At 42.0% G+C, this 21973-nt stretch overlaps 2 protein-coding genes across 3 annotated transcripts; one reads left to right on the top strand and one right to left on the bottom strand.

The window, feature by feature from the left end:
- Positions 1–189: 189 nt before the first annotated feature.
- On the bottom strand, positions 190–5030 carry alg12 (ALG12 alpha-1,6-mannosyltransferase). Its single transcript, NM_001140438.1, has 9 exons — positions 4854–5030; positions 4249–4381; positions 3873–4046; positions 2538–2732; positions 2216–2319; positions 1755–1978; positions 1361–1530; positions 1017–1092; positions 190–925 (listed from the first exon to the last, which is right to left on the bottom strand). The coding sequence occupies exons 1-9, from the start codon at positions 5010–5012 to the stop codon at positions 685–687; spliced, it is 1476 nt and encodes a 491-aa protein (NP_001133910.1). The 5' UTR covers positions 5013–5030; the 3' UTR covers positions 190–684.
- A 138-nt stretch (positions 5031–5168) lies between these two features.
- On the top strand, positions 5169–11306 carry LOC106575997 (cysteine-rich with EGF-like domain protein 2). 2 transcript variants are annotated; one of them, XM_014152792.2, is made up of 11 exons: positions 5169–5548; positions 5958–6040; positions 6252–6362; positions 6587–6678; positions 6767–6943; positions 7103–7201; positions 7315–7398; positions 7572–7667; positions 10315–10455; positions 10730–10801; positions 10994–11306. In XM_014152792.2, exons 1-11 carry the CDS (start codon positions 5420–5422, stop codon positions 11050–11052), a joined length of 1143 nt encoding a protein of 380 aa, XP_014008267.1. In that variant the 5' UTR covers positions 5169–5419; the 3' UTR covers positions 11053–11306. The 2 variants fall into 2 exon arrangements, with proteins under 2 accessions (XP_014008267.1, XP_014008268.1); XM_014152793.2 differs by lacking the exon at positions 10730–10801 and having other exon boundaries at positions 5170–5548.
- Positions 11307–21973: the final 10667 nt, after the last annotated feature.

The raw sequence follows: 21973 nt of genomic DNA, 5'->3' as shown, positions 1-21973 counted from the left end.
GTGGACGTTGTAGCAAAAAAATGTTCTTACTAGAAAAGTTCAGGCACCACCTGCCAGTTTCACTTAGTATTCTCCCTACAAAACATCACTGTCATGGAACAGTCACCAGGAAATGTTTAAATGTAACCTCTTGAAACATGTAATAGTGCCTCAAGTACTTCCTTGTAAGTCAACACACAGGACAATGTATTTTTCACGTTTCCTCAGTTTTATTCCAAAGCTCACGACAAGCAGTTTTGTTCATATAGGAAACTATAAACACATTAAAATGGATCAATAGCATAATGAGTTCTTTGAACTTATTTCAGAAAAAGAAATGCGGTTATCTGACCACTTTGTTTGAAGGAAGTGTTCGACAGTAAACCAGTTACCTGGTTTGGTGGAGTATAATTGGAGAATAAGTATTGTCATGGATCATTTTCAGTTGAAGTAATGAAAGGCCTATATACACTTTGCATGTGAATGGAGATCTAAGTTAGCATAGCCAGACACGTTCTAGTCTTTTACCTATTACAAATAAAGCAGGTGATCTCAGTTTACCCTACCAATACCTGGCTCCAACCAACTTATAGCCCAAAAGAGTGATTGACTGTTCTGTTTTCAATACACTGCAATTTAGTTTTGGTTATTTACAATTTGGTCATGAGAAAATACTAAATCCTGAAAAACGACATCACTGTCAGTTCAACTGGGATGCTCAGGGTTGGGTACTCTTTCTAGCAACACCAGTTTGTCTCCCAGGTTTATACTGAAGAAAGGAAACCGAAAGGCATTCAACAACATGTTGCTGTAACCTTGGATGAAGGCCAAAGGCATGTGGGAGTCTTTGAGTAGTGCTATCTGAGTGGCATTGGCCTCCATCAGAACATGGGAGTAGGTCTTCATATCAGGGTGTCCAGGGCCAACGTCTTCTCTCTTGTCATACCTGACAATAGAACACAAAGCTGAATCCTTAGAATGCCTTTAGAAGTTTGGAAACAGTTATATTCCAGAGTAGAATACCTAGTCAAACTAACCTCCAGTTTCTGTTCAGTTCTAAGAAACGTGACACTCCAGTTTGGGCAGCAAATACATCAATATGAACAGAGACATCTGAGGAGAAGCAATTGATTACATACAGCCTTTAATCAGTGTTTCTGCAACCATGATACTTCCCTTACTGTCTGATATACATTTTTTTTTATAACCTCTTACCAAGGGATATAGTGAAAAGATAAATAGGTGGGTAAACACTGATAGCAGCGAGTAAATTAACGCTCGCTACTATACATAATACATGTTTCCGCAAAAGGTGGTGAAATGCTTGCTAAAAAAAAGGTGTGTAAACATTGTTTACCCTCCACTACATCACTGCTCTTACCTGATGTAGATGGTACTAGTTTATGTAGTACCTGCATCCCCCTGCCTCCAGGGTAGTTGTGATGGGACACGTACAGTGATATGCTGGAATATGCAGCATTTGTCACTAACTGGCCAACCACGATTAAGGAGCCAAGTTTATACATCCAAGATTTGTGGTAGTTGTTCAGACTGTAGGACCGAGAATTGAAAAGGTTCAACATTATTAAATAATGTGGTTTCTCTGTCCACACTTAAAGCCCACCATATGTCCCCCGAAAGACAATTGAACTGTGACTCCAACATCCTGAAGGCCAAAAATGTCAACAAGCACTAATCATGTTTTTTTCCCCCAACATTATACTAAACCTCCCTGAACAGACAACACTCATGCCAATAACAGCCTCTCTCCTTACATGAAGGAGCAGCCCCGTGCAGCCACTATATTCAGCACAGGGAAGGTGTAGAGGATAAAGCGTAGCTCCTTATGGGGCAAGAAAGAGTAGAGCAGGATAAATCCTACAGTAGGCAGCAGCAGGGTGCGCGTCCGTCTGTCCAGCAGGCCTAGGGGGACGAACAGCACTGCGCAGCCCAGGGCACGGGGTAGAGCAGAGTAGAAGTACCACAGAAAGGGGGAGGTTTACTGGAGAAGAAAGTCAAGGAAAGATAGCAAGTTGTTGTTTTCAGATCAAAAGTGGGCTCTCCGTGATGAGTGGAAAATGACCCCATTACTTTTATAATATTATCACAAACGTTGATACTAACTCAGAATCGATCAAGGAGAAGCAGGTGTCAAGCTGCGTTGCATGATTTAATTAGTTGACTGTGTGGGCATCGTTGTTATGGGTTAATAAGCATTTAGTGAAGTGAAGGATATTCCCCAGTTGGAGCTCTTGTTCAGGATGGTGTTGTACCAGAGTACCTGGCCCTCGGGCCAAAGCAGCTTATTCCAGAAGAATGAGTCAATGCAGACAGTCAAAGCTGAAAGAGAGAAGATAAAATTAGACGTTTATCTAAAGAGCACATATATTTATAACACTTCTAATCCTGAAACTACAGGGTATGTATGCATTTGTTCCAGGCAAGCTACAGCACACCTGACTACTATAGCCTAGTCAGCTGTGTTAGTGCTGGAGCAAAAGCCTGCACACCAAGTAGTTATCAAGGACCATAATTAGTGTTGCTGATAACAGATTTACCTAGTGACAGAGCACCTGCAGGAATGGCATAGTAGAACAGTTGAAGGATCCCCAGCCTCCTGCTCAGTAGTGACATGAGCAGCATAAGACCCAGGTAGAGACACAGTTCTGATCTAAACACGATGATGACGAGAGCAGAGAGACAGATGAAGGACCCATACCTCTGCCCCATCCATGCAGTGAACGCCAACAGGACTAGGAAGAAAACAGAACAGACCATTTAACTGCATATGATTATCAGAGAAACTGCTGGAAGAAAGGACTTAAAATAGACTATATACACAAAATTATTTGGACACCCCTTTAAATTTGTGGATTCAGCCATACCCGTTGCTGACAGGTGTATAAATCAAGCACACAGCCATGCAATTTCCATAGACAAATATTGGCAGTAGAATCATCTTACTGAAGAGCTCACTGACTTTCAACGTGGTACCGTCATGTAGTGTATTTTAAAGGTGCTACACCTAGAATTGTTCACCAACAGTATGTGTAAGCTAGGTTAATTGCAACAGCACTAGGCTCCAGTCAAAACAAATATCACCGCATTCCATTTTGATGTTACATGAGACTCGTAATTGAGCCTTACATTTTTACATTTACATTTTAGTCATTTAGCAGACGCTCTTATCCAGAGCGACTTACAGTAGTGAATGCATACATTTCATACATTTTTTTTCCCCCCCGTGCTGGCCCCCCGTGGGAATGGAACCCACAACCCTGGCGTTGCAAACACCATGCTCTACCAACTGAGCTACAGGGAAGGCCTTACTTTCAGTTTTGGTCCACCAGCTTTAAACAGCTGTACAAATTATATTTTTTGTTATGGAAAATATATTTCACATTGATTTAGATGGTACAATGATTCCCTACAATATGCCGTGCTTGTTTTCTCACTGAAATTGAGAGAACAGTATAGAATTGTAGCAACCAGGAAATGGCAGAGCGATTTTTACATTGGCCACTACATTCCAATACATAACATAGCCACAAAGTCAAAACAGCTTTCCCATTTTGACAACAGGTGCCACTCCGCGGGAGAAATCAATAGGCAAATATCACAGCCAATCACAACACTGCGGGTAAGTAATACTGTGAAACACTATCATTCCACTATTACTGCAGATTTATTATGGACATTATCTGACATTACAATGCAAAAAAATCCTTTCTGTAGCACCTAACACATTGGTGGACATTTTTATTATAGATTTTATCCTACATGAGGCTTGTCTCCAACAGTATTTTCATCAAGATTTTCATCCAAGAAATGTTTATACTATAGTCATGTCATATATATATATATATATATATATATATATCGGTGTCTCTTACCTATTGGCAGTGCAAATACATTGGGGAGGGGTCTCGTGCTGTAGAACATGAGATGGAACTGTGAGGCGCAGGTGAGACAGAACAGTCCCGCAACTGTCGACCCGAACTGCCTCCGAACCTCCCTCTGCATGCGCCATAGAGCTAATGTCACACACACTCCCAGGCAACCCCGCGCTGGACAGCAAAAAGGTACACATCAATACATTTGAGTAAGTGGACTGATTTGTGACAGACCTGTCAAGCTGTACTTGATTTAGTTTGTCTGGCACTATGGAAACAATTGAGTAGTCCCAAAAGTGAAAAATCTATTGGACCCAGGTCTTCTCTATTGCACTGCTATTGTTTATGGATATCATATAATAGCAGCAAGACTTACCCATTAGTTGTGTGTAGAATTTGGAAGCCTCCAGTAGTGACAGGAGGTAGAACAATGGGGAGCATGCCGTTGATATGAACACAGCACCAAGGAATGTCCGTGGCACCACACCAGAGAATTCATGGTGGTCATACTGGTGAGACAGTTGGAAGATACTGTCAGCATCAGCAATGGAGTTCTGGCATTTAATTATTATTTTTTTAACCAGCCAAGTCAGTTAAGAACAAGTTCTTATTTACAATGATGGCCTACCCCGGCCAAACCCGGACGACGCTGTGCCAATTGCGCGCTGCCCTATGAGACTCACAATTACAGCCTGTGATGCAGCCTGGATTCGAACCAGGTACTGCAGTGACGCCTTTTGTACTGAGATGCAGTGTCTTACACCACCGCGCCACTCGGGAGCCTAAACTATTTGTCATTGTTTAGGTGGGCACAAAATGACTCACGTGCAGGTAATGTTGTAGAAAGCGTTATCAAGAGATGAAAAATATAGTTTAACTGTCAACAAGCATTTGCACCATGCATATGTAAAGAAGATTAGCTACCTTTTAGCTAGCTACCGTTAACGCTAGTTGGCTGTTGTATGCGTAGCTCTGTCTTACCTTTTCAAAATCAAGTCTGTGATAAAGAATATCATGCACTGCTTGTAAGTTGAAACTCTCTTCAACTTTTGTAAAAGGACAAATAAACAAATGTAATAGAGTCACCGAAATGAGTAAAAACAACAGTGATTTCCCAGACGCAGCTCTCTTCTCTGCCATGACGTGAAAGTATATAGGAAGTTGACGCCTGCGCAAAAATATGGAAATGTTAATTTATTTTTCCACGTGGGTAGAATGAAGACGGGTGTACCGCGCGTGGCAGAATATCATTGGTACTTACAGTGATTGATGGGCAAAATGGCAAATCACGACAAGCCACAATCGTACCAAGAGCCTGTCCCGAAAAAAGTAGCTATTTTTTTCTACCTGCAAGTACATATTATTTTCGAATGTTTTGCATAGATAACGCTAGCTGACTTCCAATAATTTTTTTATATGTGGCTAGACTCTGTGCTGCATGTTTTTAGGGATAGGAAGTTTTCTGGCAAGTAGCTAAGGTATAACGTTAGCTATGATGTGATACTTCGAGTCATTCAACTGCTATCCAACTACTGTAGCTATCCAGAATGCTATCGCTCAGTCAATTATTGTGGCTATTTTGTAGCCTAGCTTGTATTTTATCACAATGCACCTATGCAAAAGACTTAAAAAGCTCATGTAATACCTGCAAACAGATAGCTGATAACTTCATTAAGGTAAGTTTGAAATGTTCTTCTGTGCATCATTTGCCTTGGCTAGCAGGGCAGTACTATCAATTGGTCTGATTCAAACCACAATCAATTGATGTACTTTTATTTACCAGTGGGCAACCAATGATGGTGTATTGTGCTTGAAATGCATTAATGTAACTAAGTCCTCCTCTTCTGACCTTGATGTAGGCTATGTAATATGACTGAGCATCATAACACCGGTATACTAGTGAGTCAATTAACGTTAGACCAGTTTATAATGTGGGAGTCAGACCAAATAACTAGCTAACATATGTGTTCTCTTTACACCCAGATTATCAGACAGTGCTGTAGTACATTTTCACCATTGATCAAATGACTGCCATAATCTGTGTCTGGTTAGCTAGTCTTCATCCTCACACTACTGTACCAACAGGGATTGGACCGAACAAAAAAGCAGAACTTTGGTGGAGGAAACACTGCTTGGGAGGAGAGGGCACTTTCCAAATATGAGACGAGGTAAGATTCCTATACACCACTCATCACACAAACGATTCCCCCTAATGCTGGACTGTTGCTGTGTTTATCACATATCTGTTTGCTCTGATCAGTGATTGCTAAACCTATTTGTCATGCTGACCAAGACCACGTATTCTCTGTTGACCCAGTGGCACAATAGATGCTGATTTCTCTGTCTCCTCTTCCCTTTCCCTCCACCCCCTCTCCTCAGTGAGATCCGCCTAGTTGAGATTCTGGAGAATCTGTGTGACAGCAGCAGCTTTGACTGTAACCACATGGTAGAGGAGCATGAGGACCACTTTGAGACCTGGTGGTTCAAGAGGTGAGTACTTGACCTGAGTGCTCAGCTAGAACAAGAGGGCAGCACATGTCCCATTAGCGCAAAAACCCTAACTTACTTAGGCCTTTTACTTCTCCTGGAGCATAGGCCATTGATATCAGATTTCATGACCCCATATCACTATATTTGTCCTTGTGGAATATCTGAACTTCCAGGCTACAAGTCTATTGTGTATTGTGATTTGACATCTCGCTCTTCCAATCCAGGCAAAATAAGCATCCTGATCTGTATAAGTGGTTCTGCATTGATACCATCAATGTGTGCTGTTTGAAGGGAACATTTGGCCCTGATTGCAATGGTAAAGATATACTCCTCCAAAACCACATTTATTTGACTAATACCAACCAGCCATGGGTGAATGAGAATCATCTGTTTCCTTCTGACAGCCTGTGTGGGGGGTTCTGAGAGGCCTTGCCATGGCAACGGTGTGTGTGACGGTGATGGAACACGAGGGGGTAATGGCAGGTGCAACTGTGACCATGGTTACAATGGGGAGTTTTGTCTGGATTGCATCGACGGATACTTCAATGAAATTAGGAACGACACGTTTTCACTATGCACAGGTACTTGGTTTATTATGTTTGCATGTTATTTTTTAACAATGATTTACACATCCATTCCTTTCAGATCTAAGCATTGTGCCTAGGGGACGGGCTAGGGGTGTATTTGGAGCAGGGCATGCATCTCAGACCACCTTTCCCACTCAATCCCCTACACTACAGAGTGCCACTCCTCCTGCAAGACCTGCACTGGTCTAACCAATGAGGACTGTGAGAAGTGCAAGACTGGCTGGGGGGAAGATGACGAGGGGGCCTGTCTTGGTGAGAGAGACATTTTTATACTTTTCTGTGGCATAATAAGTACTTTCCCTGTCATGAATTTGACATCAAGATCAAATTCACTTTTCCTGTTGCTTCTCATTGTGTGACACTAGATGTGAACGAGTGCTTGAACGACCCTCCTCTCTGCAAAGAGGATCAGTACTGTCTGAACACAGATGGCTCGTTCTCCTGTAATGGTACTGTAAAGCTGGTTTACTACTTAGTGAGAGGGCCATATTTACTATGTTGTTGGATGCATACATCTATTGTATTAGGGTCTGAAAATATAAACACGTATACTGACTAAGCTATTTGTAATAAACTTTAAACAAGTATTAACATTTGACCTCTGTGTTCTCCTCTCTGGCAGGCTGTGACAAGGTGTGTTCAGGCTGTACTGGGGCAGGGCCTGATAAGTGCCAGAGCTGTGCTCCTGGATACCAGGACACAGAGGGCACCTGCACAGGTAGGGAGTCATGGGTAACTGCATATGTGGAGTGTGTCTGAAAGTGGGCTTTGAAAAACAAGTGGGAGGATCAACACGAGTTGTATCGAAAAGTAACCGCTTGCTTGCTGCTTCCTTGTAGCATTTTAGCTAAGCCTAACCCCTTTCCTAACCTAAACCTCATTCTCCTAACGTACCACGTTACTTTTCCTAACATACCTAACCGGCTTTGCTAAAATGCTACAAGGAAGCAGCCACGCAAAAGTCTTGAGTGGCAACCAATCTGCCCACTTTTTTTTCCAACAACGCCCACTTTCAGTCACATTCCACATATGCAGTTACCCACACTTGGAGCTAGGACATCTCACCTTACACTGTGGCCCTGGTAGAATACTAAGGAAGTATCTTCCTTTCCTCTCTCCCTCCCTTCATCACTTCTTTGTCATTTGATTCATTATTTTATCCTTCTTTCCCTCCCTGATGTTGCCACCGTCAGTTGTCCAGCCTGTGTACCCTGTTGGCCAGTAACAGAGAGGCAATAGTCTTGGACATAGAGTAACTCGTCCACAATGGAGGTACCTTAAAGGCAGGACGATACATTGCATTACCACTCGCAATGCTATCCCTACATTTCTCTACATGCTAAATCTAGATCCATGTTTTAGCAGTCAGATACTTTGCTTAAATATACTTTTTATGCTCTAAAGATGCACTACGCAGAAATCGCTCCGCCATTGCCTGGTTGCTGAAATTCTATTTGTTTGCCTAATTTCAGTTTGTGACATGACAAGCAAGTATAGTGTCGAATCATTGTACCATCTAAACTGCTGTGAAATTTATTTTCCATAACCAAAAATATTGTATTTTCAGCTGTTTGAAGCTGGTGTACAAAACCGTAAGTAAAATACTTAAAAACAGGAAGCATAGAAATGACAAATATGGAACAGATCTACCGCTTCATTAGACTTGCTTCCAATGAGAATGACAGATCTGTAACTCACATTTCTATGTGAATTTGGTCGGGTAACCCCAAAAAGTAACATATTGCATCTTTTAATGAAATGGGAATGACATGGATGTTGTTGAATGCTTATTGACATGCTCGTAACTCCTTGGCAGTCTGTGACGTTTAAGATGAGGGAGGACGATTATTTGTTTTATGAGCATGGCCTTATTTCTATTACAGCATATTGGATGACTGTCATTCATATTTTATTCACCTAACATCGATAGGTTTAGGCTACTACATAATACTCAAATTTAGCAAACGAGAGTTTCTTTTGGACAAATTCAGGTATATTTATCCCCATTCCGTTCGCTTTCGTTTTAAATGTTTTTCATCAGAATTGCCGGAATGAATACTTTCATAGCACTTAGCACATAGCACTTTCATAGCAGCCACAAACGAACAGCATGATAATTTGGTGCTTTGTATAATTTCTTCTCGCATCTAAGTACTCTCCTCACTTTTTCCCTTCCCTTGTGGATTTCAGTGCAAAACACATCAGCTGTCTGTGCCCAGGCGGAAGAAAACTTTCCAAGCAACACCTTCATATCATAACCGCTACACACAGCCTACATTGTTGTCACCATATTAGCGAACGTCATTGCCAACACATTAGTAAATCTGCTACAATCATGCAGTTCAGCAGTTGAACCAGCAGGTCCTGGTGGCATTAAATTAATACAACTAAAAGCTTACCTTGACTTGGAAGAGTTCCAGTGTTGGATAGCCATAGCTAGCTAATTAACATAGCATCCCTCTCTGTTTCAGTGTAGGCTAAACTAGCTAGCTGCTTTCGCCAGCAAAGTGAAAATGAAAGAAATACAACTATATATAGCTAGCTCTCTTGTTTCTCCTTAATTTTTCAAGAAATTAATTTGTTCAAAACTGTTCAGCTATTGTCTTTCTATCTTCGCGTCAACTACTCACCACTTTTTATGCACTGCAGTGCTAGTTAGCTGTAGTGTATGCTTTCAGTACTAGATTCATTCTCTGATCCTTTGATTGGATGGACATGTCAGTTCATGCTGCAAAAGCTCCGATAGGTTGGAGGACCTCCTCCAGAAGTTGCCATAATTACTGTGCAAGTCTTTGGAATGGGTTGAGAACCATGAGCATTCTAAGTTTTGTATTGAAGCCCGTGTACTCAGAGGAGAACGGAAACTAGCTGACCTCCGGCTACACCATCGTGCTACCCTACAGAGTGCTGTTGGGGCTACTGTAGACCTTAATTTCAAAGAGTGCGTTTTCATCAATTATTTGGTGACGTGAATATATTTTATAGTTTTTATGTAAAAAGGATAACTTGTTTTAAGGTTTCACTTTTTAATGAAATTCACTGAGGATGGTGCCGTTTGTTACTATACAAATACTTTGCCAACTGCTGATGTAAAAGCTTTATAAAACGTCTCTGTCTGAACCTTCTCTCCAAAACAAACTTTTCAGGAAATTGAAAAAAATGACCATATTTTCCCATTACCGAACATACAATTATAAAACTTCAGAAGCTATTTTGAATACATTCTTGGTTATAGAGTCATGAAGTTAGTACACTGAGGGAAGTTAATGCTTTCAATAAATGTAACATTTTTTAATAATTGGCAGAAATTGAGTCATCAGACAGTGCTGAAATCCAATTTGATGGTTGATCTGTTCTCTGTTTAGATGTGAACGAGTGTGAGCAGCCTGACGCTGTGTGTACTGCGGAGAACCAGGAGTGTGTGAACAACAAAGGAAGCTACATCTGTATCTGTGCCAGCAGTTACGAGGAACAGGAGGGAGTCTGTGTCAAAATACCCGAGCCAGGTAATCAATAATACGTTTTGACTAGTTGATTTATGATTTTAAAATGCATTTTATACATGACAACACACTTTAATTGAGTGTAGTCAGTTATTTTGTGTTATTGAATTATTGTTTTATGTAACTGCATTCTGCATAATAAGTCATGTTGACCACAACCATGAATTAAATTAAATCCAAATTAAATTAAATCCAAATCAAATCACTCTGACTTGGCAGGTTAAATACACTGTAGTTACTACTACAGTAACAGTATACTCTCTATGAAATACTGCAGGTGCAGTTGTATCAGATGACTCTTGGTTCTCTTGGTTGACACTGTATTTGACATCAGTGCATGATCAAGCAAGTATGTGTTTGAAGATTTTCTCAAATTCTATGTCCACAATGAGGTCATTCCTTTTGCAGCATACACTATACATAAAGACCAAATAAACACCATAAGGAAAGGATATTGTTTTACATGAGTTGAGGGGTGTGGGACTTCCAGCGCTGGTCAGTTATTTTCAAGTGCTTGGGGTTTTGTCTTTGTTACCTTCAGAGGAGAATGAGGAGGCGGCTGAAACGGTGAAACATCCAGAAGAGCACGTGGACCTTTGACTTTAGGAAATGAACCAATCGGAGCAAACCAGGAAGAGCATTTGGAGTAAATGTATTAGGTGGGTGTGACCTGTGATACTACACCCCTACAGCTCACAGCATCAAAATATCTTGAGGCCACTACTTTTAAATAACTACATGGCAGTTATTGAACACTTGACATGCATACTGCACTCTTTAGACTTTTATACCTGTGGATTATGGATGGACAGCCAACAGAATGGCTGAGAAAATAAAGATTCAATCCCCAAGTACTCTGGTTCTTGATTTTGCTGTGGTTAACCCAACAAGTGTTGTCTGGTTTGTATATTCATGCAGGATTTTAACGTAATTCAAATAAAGTTTTTGAGAACAGAAATTATGGATCTTTCTGGATTAGCAGTGCCTAAAACATCCTATTGGGGGCAGTCAATGCAATTAAAATACTGTTGTTGTAGTTTTCAAAATTGAACACAAAGTGGCACCCTAACCACATAGAATAAATCTCAAATCAGCTGTTAGTTGAATGAATCGGCAGAATGAAACGTACTGTTTTTGTTTTGTTTGAGATGAAATGGATCAAATGTGGTATTATTTTAGGGTTAGGCAATTGAAAAGATTGACGACCATGTCTTGTGGATGAACTAGTGAAATGTGTATGTTTTATTATGAACCTGATCCTAAATCATCAAATCAACTGTTATCTGCTCCTGATCAAAGGCCGCATATCCCACTAACCTGCTTCTCACCCGCCTAAGGAATGACGTAAGTTGTTATGACTGTCTTTGCAGCCTTAGAGCTGGATGAGGAGCCAGTTGAAACCTGTCCTGGCTGGTGCTTTCCACAAAAAAAGCCCCCCCCCCATACACACACTGCTTATTGCCCACATTTCCTCTCTGGTACTTTTCCAGTGTTTCATCTGTTCAAAACCACAATGTGTGCCAAAAGTGAGATGAGATTTGAGTATACAAGAAACCTCAATGATATTCCCCATCTGTGTGCATAATGGTTTTGTTTTTTGCACCCAGATGCAAGATGTTATGTCAGCATTGTAAAATTAGATGGGCCAAGATCTCCCTACATATGCTATATAAATGTAATTCAGGATTGTATACATAAGTAGTGTATAGATGATGCCCTTATATTGCTCGGAAATACAAGGAATGCTCCACTTGCAACACTCCACCGACTCAACAGTGCATTGCAGTCAGTGAGGAAAGTATGCATTCGTGTCACAACAGGTTGCTGTGGAGAATTAGTGATGCCATGAGTAGTCCTTCAACTTTGCTCTTCCAGCATTTCTCTCTGTCTCTCGCTCTCAAGCTCAGAAACAACAATACTGTGAAGATTGACATGGAAGTCTTTGCAGCGGACTTTCCCAGAACAAGGCACTTCAAAAGGAACTAGTACACTCCATTCAGATGTTCTTATTAGCCTGCAATCTAACCCTTTTGTGGAGTAAATCCCTGCCTGAACTGTCAAATGGCCTCAGAAGTCCACGTGGTGTGTGTGTGTGTGTGTGTGTGTGTGTTGGTTGAAGGGTTGCTAGGCTCTCTTCCACCTCTCTGTTGTGGTTGTGTGCTGCCAGTAAAGGCCAGCTGTGGTCCACATGGTCTGGTTGTACTCAGGGTGACCACAAGGACAGGGAGTACAGACTGACTTCCCAAGGTATAATGAAATTGGGAGAATGAGATGGAGATGCTGAAAATATTTATATTTTCATTCAGAAATGCATTCATGAGTTCAAGTAAGACAGGTGTCATCCATTGATACCTTTACATGCATCTGGTGTCATCACCCCTTATTAAATTGTCGGAGACTGTAGGCCAACCAGCTGGTTGGGCATGATGATGACTCTTTGGTTGTGGAGTTTTGGATGGGGCTGACCTTAATGAATGTCATGCTATAATCTGAACTAACTTCTCTGAGGGCAGTGTGTCCATTGATGTAGTGTCAATGATGGGACACGGAAGTGCAATGCAGGATACTCGTTCCCCCCTTTTCTCTCTTTTTGGCATCAAAGCCTGTGCCCTGTCCTTCCCTCTCCTCTCACCCCTCCTCCAGCTGTGGTTTGGGGTTCAGATCGCTGCAGAGAAGTGAAGCAGTTGCACCATGTGCTTTCGCTCAGGCTACTGCCTGTGATGTGGCTCGCTTCTTTCCTCTGTACTCTTCTGATGTGGTCAGGTCTGCTTTTTCTACACACAGCTGGAAACCGCCATCCATCACGAAAGCCTGGACAAATTTAAAGCCCTGCAGACACAGTTGGATAATGGATAAAGTCACAAGCCTTGGATGTGTCTAAGTCAGTGTCCCAAATTGCACCCTATGCCCTATATAGTGCACTACTGCCCTATTGGCCCTGGTCAAAAGTAATGCACTACATAGGAAATAGGGTGCCTTTGGGACGGACCCTGAGTCTTAGTAGAGGAGAAACCAGCTGGGGCCTGTTTTGTGGCCTGAGGCAGAGTAGAGGAGCTGCTTGCTGGGAAATTGTATTGTGTGATGTGAATTAATGTCCTTACCTTTGTAACATGGCTGACCCCTAGTGTTAAGATACAAGGAGCTCTGTGTTATGATTTTAATGCTGCTGATATACACCCACGAGCAGCTGAGCACAGCCTGCAGTGGACTACCAACCCTTCTGCCTTTCCATCATGACCCCATTATGAGTCACTCACCCTCCCTTATAGCTAAATTAAGGTGATAACTATGATGAATATCCATAATATCCATAATCTTTTCACTTATTCACAGCTGCTTACTTTGGTCATTAGTAGTGCACTATATGATGTATTACTCTGATGAAAAGCATTGCGCTATGCAGGGAATAGAAAGTGATTTGAGACTTGTGCTCTGCTCCTAAGAGTGAGTCTGAATGTAACCAGTGCTGTCTGCTGCAGCCTGATGCAGATGTGAGCCCAGACCTGAGTCAGAGGCAGACAGCAGCATTTTTCTCAGGAGACTGGAGGGAGTGGCGTTGGCACACACACTTCTGCTGCGCAACGCTACTGAGAGACTCTGCGGACAGACTGGTCAGATGGCTTGATGTTGCCCCTCTCTCTGATCTCTGTGTGTGTGTGTGTGTGTGTGTGTGTGTGTGTGTGTGTGTGTGTGTGTGTGTGTGTGTGTGTGTGTGTGTGTGTACACACACCCTTACATGTTTGTGTGTGTGTCACCTCTGATCTCTAACACACACACACACATCAGGAATTAAAGGACTTTGACTTTGATCTCTCAGGAAGGCTTTGTCTGGTTTCCACCTCTAGACGAGAGCTGCATGCCAGCCTCAGTTCAGTGCGGTCAGTCAACATCGACTGCATTGGTTGGTCGAAGTGTTGGCGTGGTGTCTGGGCCATGTTTATGATGATGGGAGATGTAAACAAACATGGAGGAGCAGGAACAAGGAAGCTGTGTGAGATGAGATGATGTGTCCAGTCCATGAGGCACTAGGATAGAATAGGAAGATGTTTGATGAGCTTCTTTGTGGCCTTCAGTATCTTTCAGACATTTGTACAAAATGTTTTAAGTACTTTCTCGAGACTGGCCATCAGTCTGTTTTAGGCATTTGGGTAAAATTTCACCTCTACTTTATTGAATGGTGTGTCGGATGCACAGTCCTTCAATATAAAAGCAATCATAATGTTTAGTCAGCATAGCATCGAGCCATCAAATCATAACATTGAATCATCAGCATTATCATGTTATGATCTAAATTATGCCATGACAACATTCTTTAATCATACCGTGTTAGGCCTTTTTATTTTATAAATGTTTTATTACATCACTTTGTAATATTGAGACTGTAAAAGAAGGGAAATTAGTCTTGACTTTTGTGTAAAGCCTGTTTGTAATAACCCCAACCACCACATCACAGAAAGCCACTGCCACAACAGTTTCAAAGCAGGTACCAGTTCTTATGCTGCTTATTAAAACAGGCTTTATAGTGATCCAGATCTTGTTTGTGTGTCCCAAATGGCATCCTATTCCCTATATAGTGCATTACTTGGGGCTCTGGTCAAAAGTGGGTGCACTACTTAGGGAATAGGCTGCCATTTGGGACTTAGCCTTTTGCTTCTGCGTTATCCCTTCTCTTTCATTTCCTGACCAATATCAATATCATCTGGTTCGGTTTTATCTCCACGGTGACCCTGAGTAAGATTGAGAATAAGAGGGTTTAGCGGAGTAATTCACACACAATCATCATTCTGACCACCTTGATGTACTACTGGATGTTACGTAACTTCAGCACATACCGTTTGACTGTTTACATTTTTTTTAAAGAAGATGAAATGGAAATCCCAAAATTAGATTTGAATGAGATTTCAAAGGACTGTGTTTACTCACTGTCATGTAATCCTGTGAAAATAGTATGTAGGTTTGTATTGTGTTGCTGTTAGTTACATAGTACAGTGGATAGCCACTCCACCATGTCATGTGTACCTTACCTCTCCCTTCAGAAGAGTACTTCAAGAGTTTAAGGTACGTTTCATACTGCTATGTGAATGTAGAGTACATCTATTACTTGTCAGACAGTTATGTCACCATGCATGTTTGTGTATTGTCATTGAAAATGAATCAGCAGCTGTAATGAAAGTGATGTACGAAATAATCACATTTTATGAGCATGTACTGTACACGTGTTTATGCGCATGTGTGTATTAGAGTGGGTTGGGGGGCAGAGAGAGAGAAAGACAGTGATGACTCTGCAGTCCCATTCCTGCCGGGTAGAGAGGGAGGCAGGGAGCAGTGCTGGGTCAGCTAGCTGCCTTCTAACAGGTCAGCGATTTGGGGCATATATCAGCAGCTCTTTTGGGCACACTTGTTTACACATGTCATCCTATTGCTAATCTGAGTATCATCCTTATACTCTCTTTCTCTCCAAGGCTATTTGATCCTAACCTTGTTCCCAGGCTAATTACTCTCGACAGCGAGATACGGTATCCGGCTGGTGGACGGGATTAATTTGACACTGGCATTGATCCTGTTCAAGTGCCTATTCTCCACTAGGTGGCGAAGTTGTTTACACAAACATACTGTAACCCAGTGAGTTAAACGTCAGTGTCACTAATATAATCTGGGCACGTTAACAATTTAAAACCAGCCGTAGACCGCAGTGGTCTTAAAGAGGCAATCTGCAGTCATTACATAATTTGTATTTATTTATAAATGAATGATATGTACCAGTGGAGGCTACTGAGGGGAGGACCACTCATAATAATGGCTGGAATTAAGTTAATGGAATGGTATCAAATGCGTGTTTGATACCATTCCATTCACACCCTTCCAGCCATTATTATGAGTGGTCCTCCCCTCAGTAGCCTCCACAGTTTTTTTTTTTGCCTCAGGACCAAACACTTTGGTTTGTGGCCCAGCTTATAGCCATTGATCTAGCTGCTCTTACGTAAGCGACAAGGGAGCTAAACTGACCAGTGTCTAGGATCAAATAGGAGATGTGTGTCACCAACACCCTTTCATTTTCTCACTGCTGAGCTCCCATTCAGACACCTGTATCAGTCCATATTTTTGCCCCCAGGGCTAACATTCTTTCCTCCTCCCCACATCTCTCCTCCTGTCCTTCTCTCCCCTCCACCGCTCTCCTCTTACCCTCTCCTCTCCTCCCTGTTCCCTCCTAATTTCCCTCTCTCCCCTCCCTCCAGTCCGGTCAACAAGTGCTTTTCCTTTCCACATGCCTACTTCATTCCCTCTTCTCCTTTGTGTGGTTACATGTTATTGCCTAAACTCTAAACCCTTCTCAATGGTCCGTTTGACAACTTGGAAAAAGGTTCAGCGATTGGTCGACGGTGAATGAAATAGCTAAGATGTTGAGCATATTGGGGAGGCAGCATGAGTGTTTTCACAACACCCTCATAGCCTTTTCCTGCACTCTGACCTCAGCATGCATCATGGTGGTCATAATGCTTTTACTACCTCTAATCATCTGTAGAGAAATGCCTGAATGAAATGTCTGTGTGGCCAATAAGCAGTCAGCTTGATCATATATATGTATATCATTGTTTATGGCATTTGTGCTTGTTTGCTTGGCCAAGACTTGATTTGTTTCTGGCTCTGCATTGATTCAACAATGAGTGTGTCATTGCAGCCGGTGCTGGTGGAACACTATGGCTCTCTGTCTGTGTGTTACTGAATGTGAAACTGAATGGTGCTTTCTTTTACTTCCCACTCTCTCCATCCGGCTTTTGCCCACCCGCACACACTTGCATCCAAGCCAAAAGGAACCAACACACACACAAGTATACACACACACACACACACACACACACACACACACACACACACACACACACACACACACACACACACACACACACACAGAAGCCAACACACTGGAGCCCAGATGGATGCATTCGGAATCAGAATGGACATTATGTAACAAAGCAGCACTAACATTTCAGGCCAATTTTCAAACTTAGAGTAAAACTTGGTGGCAAAGCATGGATGAGAACACTTTCTTATGCAAAATGCATGGCGACAGAAATGTATCTTTCAAAATTAATTTTGTGAGAGTGGAAGTTAGTCAAAGACCCGGCTTTCTGCCCCTTTCCCACCTACCCCTGCCTTCCCTTTCTGCCTACCCTCTCTGCCTCCCCTGTAGCTCACACTGCTCGCAGAATGTGACCATATACATAGTTAGTGGGTGGAGATGGTAGAGAGGGAGAAAGAAAGAGGGAGAGAAAATAGAGTGTTCTTGTGCATGTGTGTGTGCCTATATGTGTCATTCTTCCCTGCACCTGTGTGTGTGCTGCGTTCATGCCGGCCACTTGTTATCAAATCAAACTTTATTTGCCACATGTGCCAAATACAACAAGTGTAGACTTTACCGTGAAATGCTTACTTACAGGCCCTTAACCAACAGTGCAGTTCAAGAAGAACAAAATATTTACCAAGTAGGCTAAAATAAAAAGTAATAATAAAAAGTAACACAATAAGAAGAACAATAACAAGGCTATATACAGGGGGCACCGGTACCGAGTCAGTGTGCAGGAGTACAGACTGCTTTAGGTAGTCTGTACATGTAAGTGGGGGTGAAGTGATTATGCATAGGCAATAACAATGAAATGCAACCCAGGTCCACTGAAAGAGTTCCTAACTAGAACCAGATATAGTGGCTCCCACCACACACAGCTATGCCCCCAGCTCTCCCTGGTCTGCGTCCCAAATTGCACCCTGTTCCCTGTTGTGCAGTGCTTTTGACAAAAGCCCTGTGCAAAAGTATTGCATTATATAGGGAATACGGGACCATTTGGGATATTACCCTGCTATCCCCAGTGCCTAACAACAGGCTCTCTGTAGTGCCCGGCGTCACCTTGCTCTGTTGCACCAGGCCCCAGTTTCCACACTCAGAGCCCCAGACCTGTTCCCTGGGCTGTTCCCTTGGCCTGCCTGGCCTGAACACACAGAGCCAAGTGATAGAGCCTGTGTGAGAGCTGAGGTTAAACCTCCAAAACCTAAAATACTACATTTTCTCTTTCACTCGGTCACGGATACTCTCACACACATACAGTACACAAATATAAATAAAGATATATATGCCTAGTGGAGACATGGAGTAGACCTGATGACCTTGACCAGAGAGAACTGAGCAGCTCTCCCACAAAAACACACACCTGCTTGCAGCCAGGGGGCAGTGGCGACCCGCTCTGCCCCACCTTTTTTGAGCCCCACCTGTTTAGCGAAAAAAAAAAAAGAAAAAAAAATAGTGGGGGGGGTTGTTGCCTGTTTTGCATGTTATTTTGGCATTAATATGTGTTTTATTTAACGAGGCAAGTCAGTTAAGAACAAATTCTTATTTTCAATAACAGCCTAGGAACAGTGGGTTAACTGCCTTGTTCAGCGGCAGAACAACAGATTTGTACCATGTCAGCTCGGGGATTCGAACTTGCAACCTTTCGGTTACTGGTCCAACGCTCTAACCACTAGGCTACGCTGCCGCCCCATATCAGTTTGCAAACAATGTAAAAAAAATATTAAATAATGAAGCCGGATACAAACATGGTATCTTTTTTGCTTTCATTAGTAAGGCAGCTCCAAAATGCAGGTGTTTCAGCATAGTACAGTGCTTTCTGTGGTGGTGGGGCAGCCTGCAGAAAATATGTAGCATAGGGGTTGGTAATGTTCTCTAGTTGTGCCGTGATTGGCTCAGTGTTCTGTCACTCATGGGGACACTATGTCACCGCAAACTCTACGGCGAGAGCTCGAAAATTCAAGTCCCTTGGGTGCTGCTATAGAGTTACATTAGAAGTGCCCATCCAAGAAGGCTCAAGGTCATTGGCCACAGATAAAATGACATCAAATCACATTATGTCTACTGTAGCTTTGACTGGACTGATCATGTCAACATCATACTTTCAAAATCTTAGCTAGCAAGCTAGACAAGCAGTCATCTTCATGAATCGTGTTGACAATCTACTGGCAAGTCATTTTCAATCTTTGTCATATAAAGATAAATTATAGATTAAACGTATCGGTGCTCATTGGCCATTGGATATAAACATTACACAACAAGTCGGAAATCGCAAATTCAACAATGAGTGGTTTGGAAGGAATCTGTGGCTAACTGCAAGTGTTGCAAAGCAATCACTAGCCTGCTATTTAGTGGAGTGTATCCATGTCTGGTTTTAATGGTCTCTTTTCCAATCTTAAAAGGATAAACGTTCAACACCATGGGCCAAAAAAGTTTGAATACATTGGCCATGCTGTCAATCCAGCATTCAAAAGAACTGGAAACTCAGAACTGGGAAATCGCAGACTTCAGTGAGTTCAAGACAACTGGGACCACGGGAAAAAATTTGCTCTGATTGGGAAAATGCATTCTGAACTGTCATCCAACTCGGAATTCCAATTCGGGAACTTTCTAGAGCTCCAACCTGAAGATCACTGACCTGATGATTCAACCTTGTTTTTTTTCTCCAAGTTCCCAGTTGTCTTGAAAGCACCATAAATCCAGAGAATACCAGACTTTAATGCCAAAGTTTGATGACAAAATTTGCCCACAAGAAGGACTGTCTGTTTTCAATATAGCAGGAAACACACTCAGTGGTTGGTGGGTGAACCAAAGGTGAACGGCATGGTTTTCAGTGAAACAGAAAGACTGTAGTATACCTATTGAAGGTAGGTTAGTATGGTATGGTACTGTATGGTATGAAAGAGAAGGCTTACCCGCTCATGTCCCTGTGTTGTGGTATTGTAGAGTATGATAATGCAGCTGCCGTGTTGCAGGAAATGTAGCCCTGGCACAGTATAATGGCAGAGCTGCTGATGATGTTGCTGATGCTCATAGGTTCTTTCACAGTTCACAGAACATGCTCTGACCAATGACAAAGGCCTACTGGTGTTGACCAATGACAAAGACCCTCTGCAGGTCCTGGCCTGAGTCCAACTGATAAAACAAACAATTGAACAAAAAACACCATTCACAACTGTGAATGTAAATGTCCATTCTTAGCATTCCTGCCAAAGTGGAGTCAGGGCAGGGCCAGCTCTGTGTGTGACACCCTGTGTGACAGTAGATGACCTGAATGACCTCTTTACACCAGGCCTCTTTATATTGTCCTTATAAAAATGGACTGTATCTCTATTGACAACCAGCTCTCACCAAATATCAGATCTTATTATCAGAGACTGGAAATTTTCCTGACCAGAAAAAGCTCTGGGTTATTAGGTACTATAATCCTATATATCATTCTGTCATGGGCCTTACAGTACATTTGCTCTTTGACTGCAAACGGCACGTGAGGTAAAACAAGGTTACACAGAGGGAATAATCCTTTGGTGCCCTGATTGACACAGAGTCTATGATAGACCATGAACTTCCTCACCACAGGGCACCAAGTGGTCGAGAGTCCGATCTCCGTCCTCCACTCACCACACTCTACATCTGGTCAGCTGGCAGGTATAACAACAACAATAAAACAGTCACACAAAAATATAGAGGCGCAACATCTGAGGGGTATACCACAAAGCAGAATCAATGAGTTAGCCAGCTAACTTACCTAAGTATTCAGAAATATTTGTTTTATTTTTTAGAAAGGATATCTTGAAATGAGCGTTGTAATTGACTCAACAACCAAAAACACATTGAAGTTTGGCTTTCTTAATGTTCCTGAAAATCAGTAGATATTTTTGGTTGTTTATCAAAGTTAGCTGGCGAACTCACTGATTATGCTTAGTACGGATCTTAACTTGATCACTCTTTTTTTGCTGAGAATTTACCTGCTGCATAGGAAATTAAAATGCGCCTGGTGAGTCCCTGAAAATGAGCAGTTTTCTTTCTATCCATGAGTGGGTAGTCGAGTCATTGGGATCATGGCTTGTTCTCATCAAAAATAATTTTCACTCTTGCTCGCTCAAATGCTAGGCCTAGGTCCTATTACGCAAAAATTCAAATGCACAAAAATGTATCTGAAATGCAGCCATACACATGACCAACTGTCATTTTATATAGCCACTAGGTTACAGCAGAAAAGTGTCAAGTGTATCCTAAGGTAAAAATTCTGTTTAAATCGTGGCCTGGGGTGGTCTAGTGGTTAGGGTCAGTGGCCTACCAGGTTGGCATGGGTTGAATACCAGTCTATGTCCTTCTGGTACTAATAATTAAAACCCCCAGTTGACTTGATTTATTTACACATTTAAAATATGGACAGTCCAGGGATATTTTACCCCTGATCTTGATAAGAAATGACTGTACCAGACACATTTGGATAACATAAATAGGAAACAAATAAAATAATAACAATAGGCTACACCAGGGATCATCAACTAGATTAAGCCACAGGCCGATTTCTTTCTTGAGCGGATGGTCTGGTGGCTGGAACATAATTACAAATAATTTGTAGACTGCAAATTGACCGAAAGAAGCCGAAACATATATAATATATATATACTGCTCAAAAAAATAAAGGGAACACTTAAACAACACATCCTA

The sequence above is a fragment of the Salmo salar genome, chromosome ssa17 (genome assembly GCF_905237065.1).
Source record: "Salmo salar chromosome ssa17, Ssal_v3.1, whole genome shotgun sequence".
Taxonomy (NCBI): domain Eukaryota; kingdom Metazoa; phylum Chordata; class Actinopteri; order Salmoniformes; family Salmonidae; genus Salmo; species Salmo salar.
Note: the sequence above shows the minus strand (reverse complement) of the source record. Positions and strands in the feature narration are given on the sequence as shown.